This window comes from Rhamphochromis longiceps, linkage group LG22 (genome assembly GCF_057381845.1).
Source record: "Rhamphochromis longiceps isolate RC_006_pf linkage group LG22, R_longiceps_female_GT1.1, whole genome shotgun sequence".
Classification (NCBI taxonomy): Eukaryota; Metazoa; Chordata; class Actinopteri; order Cichliformes; family Cichlidae; genus Rhamphochromis; species Rhamphochromis longiceps.
In genome coordinates this window covers 19,066,849-19,083,616 of record NC_140577.1, presented here as the reverse complement: position 1 = coordinate 19,083,616, position 16,768 = coordinate 19,066,849, and the positions used below count along the sequence as shown (strand labels likewise).

At 42.4% G+C, this 16,768-nt stretch overlaps 1 protein-coding gene across 3 annotated transcripts in view; it reads left to right on the top strand.

The window, feature by feature from the left end:
* The window catches only part of elmo1 (engulfment and cell motility 1 (ced-12 homolog, C. elegans)), a 110,570-nt gene that overhangs the window by 55,723 nt on the left and 38,079 nt on the right, over positions 1-16,768 (top strand). For 2 of the 3 annotated variants that reach the window (XM_085395205.1, XM_085395206.1), the window contains exons 6-16: positions 92-261; positions 3,626-3,661; positions 5,353-5,452; positions 5,954-6,105; positions 6,218-6,296; positions 7,275-7,316; positions 7,584-7,634; positions 8,048-8,170; positions 8,679-8,807; positions 10,877-10,981; positions 12,337-12,445. In XM_085395205.1, the coding sequence (XP_085251331.1) occupies positions 92-261; positions 3,626-3,661; positions 5,353-5,452; positions 5,954-6,105; positions 6,218-6,296; positions 7,275-7,316; positions 7,584-7,634; positions 8,048-8,170; positions 8,679-8,807; positions 10,877-10,981; positions 12,337-12,445 (1,096 nt within the window). The remainder of the gene's footprint in view (positions 1-91; positions 262-3,625; positions 3,662-5,352; positions 5,453-5,953; positions 6,106-6,217; positions 6,297-7,274; positions 7,317-7,583; positions 7,635-8,047; positions 8,171-8,678; positions 8,808-10,876; positions 10,982-12,336; positions 12,446-16,768) is intronic. The other variant, XM_085395207.1, reaches the window with a different exon arrangement.

The window sequence follows — 16,768 nt, the reverse complement described above, 5'->3', positions numbered from 1 at the left end:
TTGCCATTTGAAAAAGCAAATTCTGTGAATACGTATGAAATCGTTCACAATCTGGGACACGTCCTGTTTCCTTTTCCCTTTTGCCCTCCAGTACCAGACGGCAGTGCAGCTTCATGAACGGATCCAGTCATCAAGCATGGACGCCAAGCTGGAGGCTCTTAAGGACCTGGCTAACGCGTCCCGGGATATCACCTTTGCCCAGGAGTTCATCAACCTCGACGGTATCTCGCTGCTCACTCAGATGGTGGAAAGTGGGACTGAGTAAGTGAGAAGAAGACTGTTTCTTTTGCTGTTTGGATTTGCCTTGTTTGCACCGTTTTCCCCTGCAGCATCTTTTTTGTTTGTGCATGTGTGTTATAGGGAGCAGGGAAGAGTACATACTTCCAATGTTTTCCTCTGGATTTTGGATTTATGTGGCAATATTAGACTTTGACTCAAGAATGTGATCCATCAAAACTAGCAAACACAGACTCCAGTTCGATGGGATACCTAATTCAAATCTTACCATATTTAATTTCACATATCGCTGACATTATTTTTCACAGGCCTGATGTAACGAACCACAAATTTGTAACAAGACCCCGGCGTTATTTAAAAGGGCTGCAGGTTTGGATGGTATTCAGGTGGATCTCCGATTTCAGTGAGAATAAAAGGGGATCTTTGGAGTTGCACTGTGCAGTCTGACCGGTTAAGTTCAAAGCATTTACAGCAGCTGACTGGCCGCTCATTCACTGACATTTCTCAGTTCACTCTGTTAAGCTGGATTTATTTTACTGTTGTCTCGTGTCATCGCCATCTTTGTGAAGATGCCTTTGATGTGGAACGCTTTTATTTCAGCGTGCTGCAGAGTTGTGCGGATGTTATTAGGTCATATAGCAAATGTCATTATATGCACTGCATGAAATAATCAGTCGTACATTTGCGCTGAATGAAAACCCTAACCTTGTGCATAAGTTTTGCCTCGGGTTCAACAATGCTACCCTGTGCTGCAAAGAGAAGAACAGGTTCACACAGTGCCCAGCAGCTCCTGTTCATCTTTGGTGACCATGATAGTGATATTGCACACAGCTGGGAGGAAATACTCTGCCTTTTGCATGTTCAGCACATCCAAAAACTCACAGTGTGTGTTGAGGTGGGGGGTGGAGGGCAGGCGTAGTGCCCTGGAGACCGTCTCAACTGAAGGTTAAAGCGAGGACTTTTTTCGCTGAGGTGAAACTTCTCAGCCGTGATGCCAGGGGAGGGGAGTGGGCGGGCGAGGGAGATGGGGTTTGTGCCAGTGGCGTGCTGTGGGGAGTGCAAAGAGCTCGCCAGAACCAAGAGTTGAATTACAGTATGAGTGCAAAACGTGCACGCAATCACACAGAAGTAGATGGACGGTGCAAACTGGCAGGGAGGGCAGGAGCGGCCAGCCGTGCGAGACGTGCTCGTTTTCTGCTTCGTGCAATTCCCATTATCCAGCCCTTCTTTTTCCAGGGGGAGAAACGATAGATCGAGGAGTTGTTTTGCACCTAATGCGTGGTTATAAACACACGACATTCAGCGTGTCCCGACAGAAGAGCAGTGAAAACCCAAAGTAAGAACTGCAGTTTTTTTGTGCGGGTGTCGTCTTGTCACGCTCATGATTGCTTTTAAATGAAGGTTCAAATTCTGGTTAGACATGTAATGGCTTTTTCTTAGCAGAAACCACTCAGTGATCTAGTGTTTGTGGGTACAGCTTGACAGGAAATCAGTGAGGCCTCTTCTCCTTTTTGAATATGATGTTCAAATTAGCAAATATTTGATCTTAATGCAAGGAGCTGTCACAGCAGCACCGAGGTTCCTCCTGTTGCTCCTGGCCCTTTGATTAAATATGTTTTTCATCTAAATTCCCATCAAATCCTATTCAGGGCTTGAGAGTTTGAGCGGCGCGTGTAAGCAAAAGAGAGCAGGGCGAGTGGTTCTGCTGCATTTCCATCTCAACAGAAGGAGCTTATGAAACAGGCATGCAGATAGGTATCAGAGGCTAATGCACACACTCTCTCTCTCTCACACACACACACACACACACACACACACACACACACACACACACACACACACACACACACACACACACACACACACTCATTAGTGTGCCTGCCAACCAACTTGGTGAACTGTAATTATTCAAGAGGCTCTGTGCTCGAGACTCATGAGGGCAGAGCAGTTCTGTGATCTGATGCTTCTGCCAAAGATGCTGCACAATATTCATGTGTAGATCAGCTGCCCAGCTAAACTCCAAGTTTAAGGCAGACATTGCCCTCTACTGACAAAAACATGGAGCAACTCATACTGTGGTTTGACACACGTTCAGAATGTACAGTGCAACTTCAAACTGATTAACACCGCCAGACTTACTATCAACTTCGGTCTTCTTTGACCAGGTTTAACATATGCTGCCACCTTGATATTGTCATTCATGTTTTTTCTGTTTTTGTCTTGTTAGCTCCCAGCATAATCTTGGCTGTTAAATTCACAAAACCTGTTCTAAACATTATTCCATTGAATTGTACCTTATTAGCAGTGTCATCCCTTTGAAAACTGGATTTACAGAGTAAAAGGAACACTGATACTGAAATCAAACTCCACTGTTAAAACAGTTTTTTGTTTATTTTATCAGGTGAAATTAAGAAGTTCTGCAACTCCACCCATTAAGAGCAAAAAAAAATGTCCCTTGTTTAAATCCCATGAAGGTTGTCTCTTTCTGGACCTGGCCCTCGTTTCCAGGGCTGCTGCTGTTTGTAGATCGCTTCCAGGAAGTCCCGTTCTGACCAATCCTGTTCTATCAGATTTCTCCAAATTAACAGTCTGACCCTGAGAGATGAATTCATGGTGAATTCACTCCATACCCATGTTTGCCCTCCTGTCTCAGTGCATGCTTATCAAATGTCTTTGAGCTATTCAGCTAGTCTAGTCTGAGACCTGGATCTTCCTAGCAGTGATGATCCACGACATAAAGGTTGAATCAGTTGGACACAGAAGCTGAAGTTTGAGATCCATGCTGAAATCCCAGAGCCCAGATGCATGTGGTCGGAAGCAGACTGCCAGATCTCTGAAGCAATACAGAGGTGCACATGGAGACAACCTCATTCATATTAGCTGATTTTTGCACACATGGGTAGTATCGCTGAACTTCATGAGTGCACCTGTCATCTCGAATCTATTCAGGGAAAGGTAACTCTCTGCAGATGTTGCTTCCTTTTGCTTGTTTAGCATAAGGCATTTCTCCCACTGCACCTGTCACATATTTACAAGTTGGTCTCTGCTTTTTGAAATGTGCAAAACTCCGTTTCGTTATGCTCACTGTGGCACATTAGGTCTGCAGCAAGCCGCTTTGTCAGCCGTTTCTGCTTGGCATGCTTTGAGCACCTTAGCGATCCAAAGTGTTTATTTTGAGTCGGTGTATTAAAGTTGTTTATATTGAGACTTGTTTTACATTTGCACAGTAAGGAATCCTTCTTCTGTGTATGAGAGTGGACCTCCTTAGAGTCTGGTCTCTTTGAGGGATGCTTATTGTTAAAAGATTGTGATTTGTGTTGCTCCCTGCTGAGACTTTAAGGTTTTGTTGTGTGTTTCCCACCTGTGACACCTAAGTTTCTCTTTACAGGCGCTATCAGAAACTGCAAAAGATTATGAAGCCATGGTAAGCCCCTCCCATCCCCCCGGGTAACGTCATTGACTCTGTGCTCTTCCTAACCTGCTGCCTGAGTCTGCATGATGAAGACTCTGGCCCCAAAGCCTTATGGGGAATTACTATAATTATGTGTTTAACACAGCCATTTACAGGCTTCTGTTTTGAAATCAGTTTTGCACTTAAATTTTTATTTTTTTTTGCATGTGGTTTTGGGCAAAATAATCTTCTTACGTCTTTGCCTCAGACTGTTGGAAGGCCATGATTTATTTCTAAAAATGTAATACCGTGAGAAATCTATAAAAACCCGATCAGATATGGCTATGGCCATTTGGGGTTCAGCGGAGCTAATTTATTAGTTTTAGTCGGTGCTTACATTGAATTAAATCTTGGTCTTCTTTCCTAAATAGTGCTCAGGGTGAGGGGGATTGTCTCTGCACTCACTATTAGACTTCAGCTACTTTTACATTATTAGCCAATAGCACATCACACATGAAGACATCACACATTAGGATCATCATCCATCTGTCAAATAAGATTTTCTTCTCTTTCTTTATCTTAAATAATCTATCCTCTAATTTCAGTGTTCCTCGATTTCATTAAGCATTTACTAGTTACAGTAACTACATCAAAATGCCCAGTACCATCTGCAAAGGCCTCTTCATTCTTCAGCTGTGGGTTACTAACGACTGTTACTAATCATGTACCATGCAGCAGTACTGACCCGTGTGCTGAAAGCATTTCTTATCATTTTATCTTCGGTTTCTGGTTTGCTGATTTGACGGTCGATGCCACTCTGTTGTGTTTAAAACGGCGCTCTTCACTTTTGTAAAAAGTGTATCTTTTTTTTTCTTCTCGATAGAAGTTTCAGGAAAGATGCCAACATTTTTTAGTCAAACATTTATTGTATTTGACTATAGCCTCATAGGTGTTTGCTATATTTTCATGTTGCATCTACTAAAGCACCTAACAGTAAATCAGTGTAAGATAAACAATGAGCAACACGTTTAGGCCAGGTCACAGTATTTGCCTGAGCAATGCCAGTTGTAAGCAGTAGAGGTCAGTACTGTAAAAGCTACTGGTGAAACTAATAAAAGGCCAGAAATCCCAAAACTCATGTAAAAGTTAAGTAGAAGGGTAATGAAACTCCAGAAACTCCTACTGCTGTGATTTATGAGGAAGTAAAAGCTTCTATATTTCATCATTTGCGATTTTTTTTTTCTCATTAAGTTCATGCAGCAGAAATATGAAGTGGAGGCTGTTTAATGTGGTCCTTGCTTTGGCCCCCTGTGACTCTTGCAGAGCTGATTGATTTCTCTTGATATTTGTGTAACTGCATGACTTCACTCTATAACATAGCTTTCTGGTCCTGATTGAACGCCGCCCTGTGCTGCCCGGCTCCTGCTGATTTTCTGATGGCCCCTGCTGTTTCTCGAAGGCCAGTTTGTCTGCACTGCATCTCAAGCCTCTGTCCCCATTTATTCTTCTCTCCCCCTCCGCCTGTCTTCTGTCTTTCTTCAGCCAGCCTGGTTGCGGCATTGAATTTATTTTCATATGCACCATTTTCTCTGTTTCTGCCTACCGCTCGCCCCTTGTTGCCGTCCAAGCCATCAGGGCTTTGCAGATTATACACTGCTCCAAGCCATCTGCTAGAGAGAAGCGTCCTATGGTTTGCGTGTGTCTCTGTGTGTCCTGCCCTTTAGTTTTGGAGACTTGCTGTCCTTCACTTTGACGGCCTTTGTGGAGCTGATGGACCACAGCATCGTCTCCTGGGACACTTTCTCTGTGGCATTCATCAAGAAGGTCAGACCAAGAAAACGTTTCATTAAAGGCAGCCCTGATTTATTAACGGCATTCAGAGTGCTGTTGTTATTCGCTGAATAAAGCTTTGATCGAACATTTACATCATGACATTTACAGCCTCTGCAATGAAGCTTGTCCTATGATAATGTCCCGAAGCTCAATATCTATAAAAGTGTTTGGCAATGGTTCGATTTTCAGGACATAAACATTAAAGGCAAAAATACTCATTATGAGATGTGTGTTTAATTTTTTCCCTCATCTCAAAGTGTTTCTATTTTTTTTTTTTTTTTTACCTTTGTGACCTCTATGAAATGTGTTTTTGTAAAACATGTTTGCAGAGTTTGTACCTAAGTTTGAATTTAAACTTTTAAAAGTTATGAAATCTTTTCCATCCTATTTTTCCAGGATCCTATTGCCTTAATTTTCAATCAAAAATTGCTATGCAAAATTTAACCGTGTCTGCGACAGATCCTCTAAACGCTTTGCCCTGTTTTTTTTCAGATTGCCAGCTTCGTGAACAAGACGGCCATGGACACGGCAGTGCTGCAGCGCTCCCTGGCGATCCTGGAGTCCATGGTGCTCAACAGTCAGGATCTTTACCACAAGGTGGCACAAGAGATCACCATTGGACAGCTTATCCCGCATCTTCAGGGGTACGTGAACGAAATTCTTCTTTTTTAACATTAATCGAGCTCGCTGGTTTCTGAAAAGCTTCATAGTGATAAATGCCTTTAACCTCCTATTTGGACTGTGTTTTAATCACAGGACTGATCAAGACATTCAGACCTACACTATAGCTGTCATCAATGCTTTATTCCTCAAAGCTCCTGAGGAGAAGAGACAGGTGAGGCTGCGGTGCACGCACACACACAAATACACTGCATATACTGTATCGTGCATCATTTCATGTTGCAGTCATCAGCATTTTTCAACTCTAACAGTGTCTAACTGTGTCTTTTGTATGCATCCGGTGTGCATCTGTATACGAAACTATAAAACATCTGCAGTGTAGTGCAATAAATAAAACCTGAGTGTAAAGAAGTGCTACCATGCTCCCATTTCTCCAGTCTTTCCCGCACACACACACGCTCTCTCACACATGTCACGCGTTGCCCTGTAGCTCATCACATGATCCCTTGCCCCAGCATCATAGGGTCCAGGGATGCGCTCTGACATTAATAATGAATGATGCTAACACAGAGCCTTTCTCCTGCGCAGCGCACAAAGTTGAAGGCACGCTAGACCGAAACGAGCTTCGCCGCAGTGCTGAAAACAGACTGCGTGTGGCTGTTTATTATCAATTTAACACTTTTTGTCACCGATCTTGCTCAGAGAAGATGTTGTGTTTTATAAGACTCTGTTTAGGGGACAAGCAAGCTGTTTCTCTTTTAGCTCAGGTTACGTGTTTGTGTTATTTCTGCGAACAGGCCGCTTTTAAAACGTGGGGCTGTGGGACCACAAACTAACACTAATCCTGATCGTTTATTTCAGCGTGATGCAGAAGATGTGAGGTGCTGGCTGCACTCTTTTTGTTTTGTTTTTCCTCTAAGGTCAAGAGTGTTTTGTGTGTCTGTGTGCGTGCGTTAAGGACTCGACCATCAGTAGACCTATTATTACAAACCCCCAGACTGTCACCGTTCTGCTGACTCTGTTGCCCCCCACCCCCCTTTCTCCCCTCTCGCCACAGGCTGCTCGGCTGACAGAAAATGTTTTTTTTAACCTCCTCTCACACTTTTTTTTTCTCCTCCACATTCACTCACTCACTCACCCTCTCTGTCTCTCTGTCTCTGACTTTGTTTCTTCACTGCACACGATATGGTAGTATGATGAGCACATTGTGGACATCCTAAATTGTCCCCTGACAGTAAGTGCACCCTTGATTAGCACCCTTTGTAGTTTGCACTGTAGAAGACAACAGTTAGTGCATTTAGTATCCCTTCTTAAGTTCCTTTTTTTCGGATGGCTTTCTTACTTTTTTAATTAATTAATTATGTATTTTTCATTTTTACCCGTCTTAATTCCTCATCGTAGCATGGACAATCCTAAGACGCTTTGTCTTGATATGGCGTTGTGTCTCACTCTCTCTCCCGCTCTTCCCTGTTCCTCCCCACTGTTCTTTCTCCCCCTTTAGGAGATGGCCCATATTCTTGCCCAGAAACAGCTGCGCTCCATCATTCTCAGTGTAAGTCTACCCATACCCTTCTCCTCTTTACCCCTCCAGTGTCTTCCTCTGTCTCCTCCTCTCTGTCTTTGTCTCTCCCTGTTGCTGTTCGAGTTTCAACCTCTTCTCTTCTGTAACAAAAATGACACCTGCCACATCTTTCTCTGTTTCACCCCCTTGGTCGTTATCTCTTGTGGATACTTTTTCCACACCTGTTCCCTTTTGTCTCTTCATCATCTCTCTCCTGTGTGAAATCTCATTCTCCGTCCCCTTTTCCTTCATCTGCCTTCTAATCCTCGCCATTCACATCCAAATCCTCTTATTCCTCTTTGTCATATCTTGTCGTCCTCCGGCATAATCCACTTCTCGCCTTTCTGACCCTAAACCCTTTCCCCTCTCCTTTACTTTTCCCATTTGTCCTCTACGCCATGCAGAATGTGATCCGGAGCAACACGCCCATTAATGATGAGATGGCACATCAGCTGTACGTGCTGCAGGTTCTCAACTTCAACCTGCTCGAGGACCGCATGATGACCAAGATGGATCCTCAGGACCAGGTGTGGAGTGGGACAGTCAATCAAAACGGGTGGTGGGTGTGAAAAGGGAGGGAGGTAGATTATCATCTGCAGCGGCTTCATTTCTCAGCTCAACAAAGATCCCAAACAGACTGCTAATACGTTAAAAGCATCCCTGAATAGAAAAACACTGTAACGACTGGATGGATCATAGACTGACTTTCAGGTTCGTTGGAATTGTACAAACTCTGTTTTTGCCGTATATACTCTGTTACCATGTGTGTTTGTACCTCTCCCCCCATTTTTACAATCATTAATCTTCTGTTCAGTGGCTCGTGGGTTGTTTGGGCTGGAAGCATCCAAAATAATAATAATTTTGGCTCAATATTTAAATCGGGGAATTGGCTACTGTCCAGATTGCCTAGGGAGCTGCGAGACCCCAGACGATGGAGAATGAGGGTGAAAGATTTTAAGACTGTAAAGTGGTAAATGGAAGAAAAGACTGATGGGTTTGTGAGCAGCGCTTTAACATTCCTCTCTGTGTGTGCAGGCTCAGAGAGACATCATCTTTGAGCTTCGGAGAATCGCCTTCGACGTAGAGTTGGAGCCCAACAACAGCGGCAGCATTGAGAAACGCAAGTCGATGTACACCCGCGACTACAAAAAGCTTGGCTTTATTGTAAGTCTTTTTAGAGGGCTTCGTTAATCCGCTTCCTCTCTGATGTTATCCTCCTGGTAAAAAAAAGCTTCTTTTAAACATATCGCAGCTAGTGCAATAACAGGCTGTATATCAAAGATAAACAAAGCTGACATGATGTCACCCACTGGTTTGCAAACTTCCTAAAGTTAATGATTTTGGCTCCTGTGGTCTTTGAAAGCCACATATCACAAGTGAAGTGGAGATCTCACTGAGAAACTGAGGATGTTCCACACTTACACAGGATAGTCGTGACCCAAAGGTTACTGATTCATCGTTCTTTGACAATGAAAAGAAGAAAAGGACTATCATGTTGTATTAACCTGTGACTATAAACTCATCATGCTTATGCTTTGGCTTTGCTGTTCATACCCAGTAGCTACGTTTTTTGTACAGCCTTGGATGCAATGTACCAAAATAAGTATAGTATTGTGGAATGTGTGTGTTCATGTGTTGCTTTTGTGTTGTATGCAGCAGTCTTAACTATGGCATAAGAACTTAAGCAAAGCCACTGTGGCTTGGTGTAAGCCCAGAGCCGTTTCGGGGCTCTTCCCATTCACACTCCGACTGCAGTGTGCTCAGTAGAGATAAGGCCAAATTGGCCTGTCTTGTCTCCACTGTGTGGAGAAAACCCACCCTAAAAATCCTTAGTCTGCTTTCAGTGCACCTCAGTTTGCACAGACACACACATACATACTCCGCGTGCACACATATAAAACTCATCGTTCTCTAGATCAGCCTTATCACTCCTGAGAAAAGTTGTTTACCTTCTAATATACGCAACTTCTATGCAGTAGATATTGTTGGACATGCTGGGAGATTGTTCACATTTGATTAGATATGCATGTGCCACGTAGTCTATTTCTGGTTTAAGCCTATAAGTCTGCTTGCTGTCAGGCAGAATTACAAAACTGATGAGCCAGGTCTCACTGTCCTCCATTTCTCTTTCATCCTCCGCTTCCTTTACTCGTCTTCCTGTTGCTGTCCTCTTCAGTATTCTGCGTCACATTTAAAAGTCAAGAAGATTCTCGGAGTGACGCGTCTTCGCGTGTATCTGTGCATTTAATTGTTAGTCGTCTGCAATGTCTGGAAATAATTACGTCTGACAGACTTTCAGCACAAACGGTTTCTTCCTGCATGTCTGATGCAATATTTAGATGTTAAAAGTAGTGCCTGTGTTTTTGTTATTTAAAAGTTTTGAGTCTGATTGTTGAATATTGTTGAATATTTTAGTATAAGTTAGTATTTCATATTGTTCCTTCCCCATGGCCCTTCGCTTCCAGTTAGAGTTACTTACTATATTTCAAAATTTACTTGAGTTTAGTGTCGTAACTACGATATCCATCTCCAAAATGTCAACTTTTAGCCCAATAATCTTTTGCATTTCACCTACTGTGGAAGATATTTTAAGTGTTTATACACTAGTAGAAGATATTCAGACTCTCAACAGACAGATATATATATAAACACCTAGCAAGGCTTGGAAAACAACCTTTTTAGTAGTTTCCATTGTAGTAGATCTTACAGGGTATCAGCCATGAGTGTGAAGATCATGTATCTGTTTAATAATCAGCGACAAGTGGTGTATTTGTTTTTACTTAACAGATTTCAAGTGGGCAGAGCTCTAGTTTTAAAAATAAAGTCTGCACCAATTATAATTTTGCATTATTTTAACCTAAATCTAATTACAGTGGGTTATTTGAGACTGCCAGCCTGCTGCGAATAAATCAGATCAATCCACACCCACACACTCCTCAGTACTTTTCTACTGTTTGTTTAGTGTTTTTTTTATTAACATTGTCTTTAATGGAATCAAAAGCTTTGAGGGGCTTTAAAAGGATGACCTCCTGCTCCACTAATGCGGCCCTAAAACTCCAAGTTTCCTCCCTGACAGAAGGAGTGTTTATGTTGTGCATGTGATCCCTCAGCTGGGGGGGAAAAGGGGAAATGGGATGTTTAATCGATTATATCAAAGAGATTAAAGGTTAAAAAGAAGATTTGGTGAAATGTGTTTAAAAACATGTCTCACACTGCACCTCTGTTTTTCTCAGAACCATGTGAATCCAGCTGTGGATTTCACCCAGATTCCTCCAGGCATGCTGGCTCTGGATAACATGCTGTACTTTGCCAGGCACCACCAGGACGCTTACATCAGGGTAAGCACGCACGTACAACCCTAACGCACACACAAATGCCGCACAGAGATTCCTGTAGTGTCCTACAAAAGCCTCACTTCCCTCCAGCTCATTCAGTCACTGAAGTTTCTGGCTCGTTCTCAACACATCTTTCAGTAAAACTGCATTTCACGAGGTTTCTCAGCCCTGACGATAAAACTTATTTAATTTCTTTCACCGCCAGTCTCTAAACAATGCTGCACTGACATTAAGTGCTTTTTGTCATCCTTTCATGATAGCCAGCATGATTTTATACAGCTTTCATCATTATGTGTGTGACGGTTTCTAGACACGATTGTGGGAAAAGAGAAGCGTTAGTGGTGCCCGCTCAGCCCTTATCAGACGAACAGTGGGAGAAAACACAGCCTTCAATTCCACAAATGAAACTGTCGCCAGCTAAAATGATTGGGACCTTGATGGCCTCGGTTATGGCGTGCTGCCACCATCCACGTAATTAGAGTGGGGTTTTTTGCTGATGACTTTTATGTGTAGATTTAATTTATGTTAATCCACGAGCTCTAAGGGGTCAGATAAGGTCAAGAAAAAGACTTATAGTTTCTACCTCAGTGTTTATTAGTAAAATACCTTCAGTGTGACATTGAACCCTTTTAAAAGGGTTTAAGGCCCCTGCACCTAATTAGTGTCAAAAATGCAATGCGTGCTAATGCTCACCTGTCACTGCAGCAGGTAGCTCTGAATGTTTGATTTTACACCGGATAGACTTCCTGACACAACTCCAAAGGGCATTTGTTTCCCAGGCTGGAATTAAACCAGCGACTTTTCGCTTTTCCAAGTGAATCTGCTTTAACCAAACCCAGTAAATGCTATTAATTCCTGTCAGTTAACCTGTCAGAGTGGAACACAGCGCAACATTACAAATTATTCTTCACATAGAGCTGGGGTATCAAACATAGGATCTGTGGGCCAGAATCGGCCCAGCAAAGACTCCCATCCGGCCCCTTGGATGGCTTTGGAATATACGAAGGAGGACATAAATTATGGCTTTTCCTACTGATAAAAACACCACTCACTGCTATTCATTCTGCACCAAAGTAATGAAGTAATAGATTTAAAAAAAAAACCGAAATTACAGTGAAAAATCATGAACTTTTCTATCAAATATATAGAAGCAAAAATTAAAAGAAACAAAACAAAAAAAAATAATTTTCTGTAAATTAGGAAACATTCAGTTTTTTAATTAGTCTGAGCAATTTGCTTTTTTTTTTTTTAGCCTTCGGGCAACACACTCACCAGAAATTTCTTTTTTTGTTTTATAGCCCTGAGGAAATACAGTCCTTATTTCTTGCCTGGCTTATTTTATAACCTCTTGTTTCCAGATTGTCTTGGAGAACAGCAGTCGAGAAGACAAACACGAGTGTCCGTTCGGCCGCAGCAGCATCGAGCTGACCAAGATGCTGTGCGAGATACTGAAAGTGGGCGAGCTCCGTAAGTCTATATCAGCAAACGCGCACACACACACACACACACACACACACACACACACACACACTTTGCATACACTTTGCACACACTTTGCACACACTTTGAATAAAGACATAAAAAAACCCAAGATGCTTTACATGCAGAGATGCATATAGTTGTGTGCAAGAATACAAACATCCAGAGACACAAGTACACACAGCCCCTAACTGTTAAGATGAAAGCAACCATTATGCCCTGTAATTGTGCTGCCAGGAGTTCATTATTTAGTGATGCACCTCGCCCCCACGGAGCCCCTTTTCAGCCTAATATGCCGCCTCTGGACGGCACACTGCGCAGAGAAAGAGACGCTGTGCCTACGTCCACTTCAAATTGATGTGCCCTTTTCATCTGTCTTTACTTGTTTAAATAGCTGAGCTGGTCTCGGTTCCAATCCAGACTGACCCCTGCTGCTGCCTGTGGGGAGGAAGGAGGCATTTTTAGCTCAGTTTTAAACAGATCTGCCCTTTTCTTCTGCTTATATTCTTTTTTTCCAGAGGAGTTGGCTGCAGTGCAGGTTTTTGTTTTTTTATACTCTTGTCGGAAAATTGTCCCGATAAAAGTACCAAGCTAGGTTTCAATACCAGATAAGAAAGTGTGGAAACACTGCTTTTTTTAAACGTATTGTAATTGCCCTGTCTATTTTAAACATGCTCTTATCTCTGCCAGACTGAGCTCTAACGCTACATTTCTATCCCCGACTTTCCTACCTTGGTCACATTCTGCCTGCTCTACTTTTATCCCGCGAATGACCTGTAGACACGTCCTGACCGGGAGAGATGGGCTGGGTGAGTGCAGGGCACCGGTGGTGTGTGAAAACATGCTGAGCTTTTAGTTTTTCATGTTTCAGTGATCACTTTCATTCTACTCTGTGTTTGCCTGATGATTCTTTGCAGCAGATCTCTGGGTTATATTTATATTCCGTGTATGTCAGTGCTCTTTTTTTTCTTTTTTTAAATCCAGTGCTTCACTCCACGTGCCCTTTAGGCCTTTTCTCTTAGCAGACTGAAATTCTTCACTTCAGTCTCTCTTAGAAATATCAGTTTGACCTCATTCGTACCAAAATACAGATGAAACAGCCAGACTTGTCCCTAAATAGGGAAACGTGTATCTCTAAGGCTTTTTCTAAGCTTCGAATTGAAGGGCTTATGCAACAGAGCTGGATCCCTGGGATGAATGCCAGACTGTCATTATAAATAAAACTTTCTGTTTTTGAGAGACTTTCTCCTTCAAATACAGTCCAAATTTCCCCCCCTCCCAAAACAAGATTTGGGATTCACTTTGAAATGTAAGAGCCGTGATGCCAGCTTTTGAACTGTGCACTCATAACGAGCCGGATGGTCCCTCTCTTCTTTAGCCCGAAGGATGCGACTAAGCTGATGATACTGTTATGTTATGACACAAAAAAATTCCCCTCCAGGACCGGATGCCCTAGTTGAATTATAGCAGTGACCTTGACTCGTACTTTTCAGCCTTTCGGTCCCCAGTGGCTGTATAATGTCCCCTTTACTGAGGGTGTTAGTCTGGGACACTGAACATACCATTAATATTTATGATGCAGCAGACTGTGTTTATGTATTTGTGAAATGGGAGGGCAGATAAGAATTGCAAAGGTGAACCCATAACCTGCAGAGAATGACCGATCTATCTGCGATATTATGCTCTGCTGACATGATAACGGCACATACGCCTGGTTAAAACATGACACGATGGCTTTATACATAAGTAGGCCATCGTTGGGTACAAGGTTTTAAAAAAAATGGATGTAGAGGGAATGAAAGGAAACAAGGCAAACACTGGGGACAGGAGAGAAAAGACAACATTTTGATATATTTTTATTTACTGAGCTCTAAATCTTAATCTTCTCATCCATCTCCGTCAGAGCTCCAGTAAATATTTGCTCAGTCTCACACTCTTTGAACATTGTATGAGTCCAATCCTTATGAGAGGATGCCACTGTGCCCCAGAGTACTCATAAGCTGCATTGCTTTTCTCCTGTAGTGAGCTAAGTGCATTTTCATACACACCCCATTAGCCCTGTGTATATTAACACACACTAATGAACGTACGAGTAGGACAAATGTAACATGGGCCTGGCAGGTGCTTAGAGAGTGACGGCTAGTCATTAATAGAGTGTGCGTGCGTGCGTGTAGCACTTTCCCCAGAGAGATGATGGTGGAGAAATGAGTCTTGGCTCTACACTGACATCATTTGGTTGACCTTTCGTTGGAGAAACAGTGAAATACCTGACACTAATGAGGATGTTAGAACTTTTCTCTTTTTATCAGCTTTGATGGTATTTAAGCCAAGATACTGTTGTGCGTTGTTCCACCAGTAACTTAAAATGTAACAGCGACGTTTCTCTTTATTGTAAGCGTTTGTACTGTGGAAAAAACTGTCTGTTTCTTGTTCACTACAAAAAAGTATGAAAACTAAGTCATGGACGAATAAATCTGACTCTTGACAGTTTGGAGGGCGGAGCCCAAAGGCCCTAATGTGATTGGTCACTTTCAAAGCGGTGACACCTCCACCTCTGTAAATGACAGACCACAGTGGTGCTAGAGATCGCAACGTTGTTTGGCCAGTTGGTAAACAGTTTTGGATAGGGCATCTAACATAGGTGGAGTTGCCATAGTAACATCACCTATTTAATTTAGGACTTACATTTTAAATTAAGTCTGTGGCTGTGAACATTTTTTTATGTTGTTGTTGATGTTTTGCTACTGTGTATTTTGTACTATGCTATTAACACGACACATTAACGCTAGCAAGTCTGGTTAGTTCTTAGAAGATTAACTGGTAGCTTGAATGTGTTTGCTAAATGTCTGGATAATTAGATGAATGGGTTTCAGATTTTTAGCGCTGACTTGCATCCTGCTGTCAAGATAAACTGTAAAAGCTTTGTAAAAACCTTGTTGAGCTTATAAGTTTTTATGCAGCCCCATCGCTACAGCCCAGTAGTTCAATCAAAGACTGAAAAACATGAAGAAATTTAATAATGGCTGGTGTTGTTTTTTGCCAGCCATCTACATGGTGATGCTTTTATTATGAGTGTGCTGCTAAGCTATTTCACCACTCATCTCAAAGCACCACTCTGACTCCTGTAAGCACAGTTGCACACGAGCTGCTGGAACGTCTGCATCCATCACTGTAAAACAGTAACTTAAATGTTCTTGTGAATAATGTTCCACCACACAGTCTTAGTGCTGCAGAAGATAAATAAGAAATTGATACACTGAGAAAGCTGTACTCCCTAAAACTTTGATGCTACCGAGCTACACGCTGATGCAAAGCTGCAAAACAGGAAAAAAGTGTTCGCTTTTTTTTTTCTTTTTTCTTTTTTTTAAAAAATCTGCTCTGTATCCCTTTGTGGATAAAGGCAGAAGAAAGAGACCGTGGATTAATGGTGACAGCAGCGACGTCTCTGTGGCTCATTTTCTCTCTCCATCTGTGTGAAATGCAAGTATGGCTCTGGCACGCAGACGCTCTCTTCTTGTTTTCTCACGAGGATGAAACGCGGAGGGATTCTGGATTTGCCGGGGCCTGCTGAAGTTGCCTTTCTTCCCTGCTCGCATCTTCAAGCGCTTTCATTCTAACCACATTTTTCTCACTTTTCTCAATTTTCGTTCTTGCTTTCATGCATCCTCCTTTTTTTATTTGTCCCTCTTGGTGTGTCTGAAGAACATCTGTCCCGCTCAGACTTGTAGTCCTTTCTCCTGCTTTTATGGTCTCGGTTGCTGTCTTTTCCCATGAATTTGACAAAAATGGCACAAGCACACCAGAAAGTAGCATTATACCATTGTCTAAAAGAAATACTATATAATCCACTCATGAATCTGCAGTGATAGTTTTCTTAGTCCTCGCTCAGGTGAACAAACTTTCTTCTATTCTGTTTTTCTATTCCACTCTATCCGTGTTTTGAGACCTTATAGTATTTTGCCTTTGTTGCTGTTGTTCAGATGTCACTGTACATATTTGATCTGCACAAAGGAGGCAAGCTTATATCAGCGCTGATAGAGCCTACATAATTCATAACAGCAGGTGTCACTCTCTGTCCTGCCTCCCAGTCTCTCTTTCTCAATTACTTCCATTAATACATACCTGTCCTGGCTCTATTTCTCCATTTCTGATGCCTCGCTTCGGATCCTAAAAGATTAATTGTCCCAACAGTGTTTCTGCTGGAACACGGGGCCTAATGGAATCTGTGTCTTTGAGACGCCGAGCCATGACTTCTCTCTCCCCGCTTAAGCCGGCCCATGGAATATTTATGAAGTTATTTAGAACAGGCCA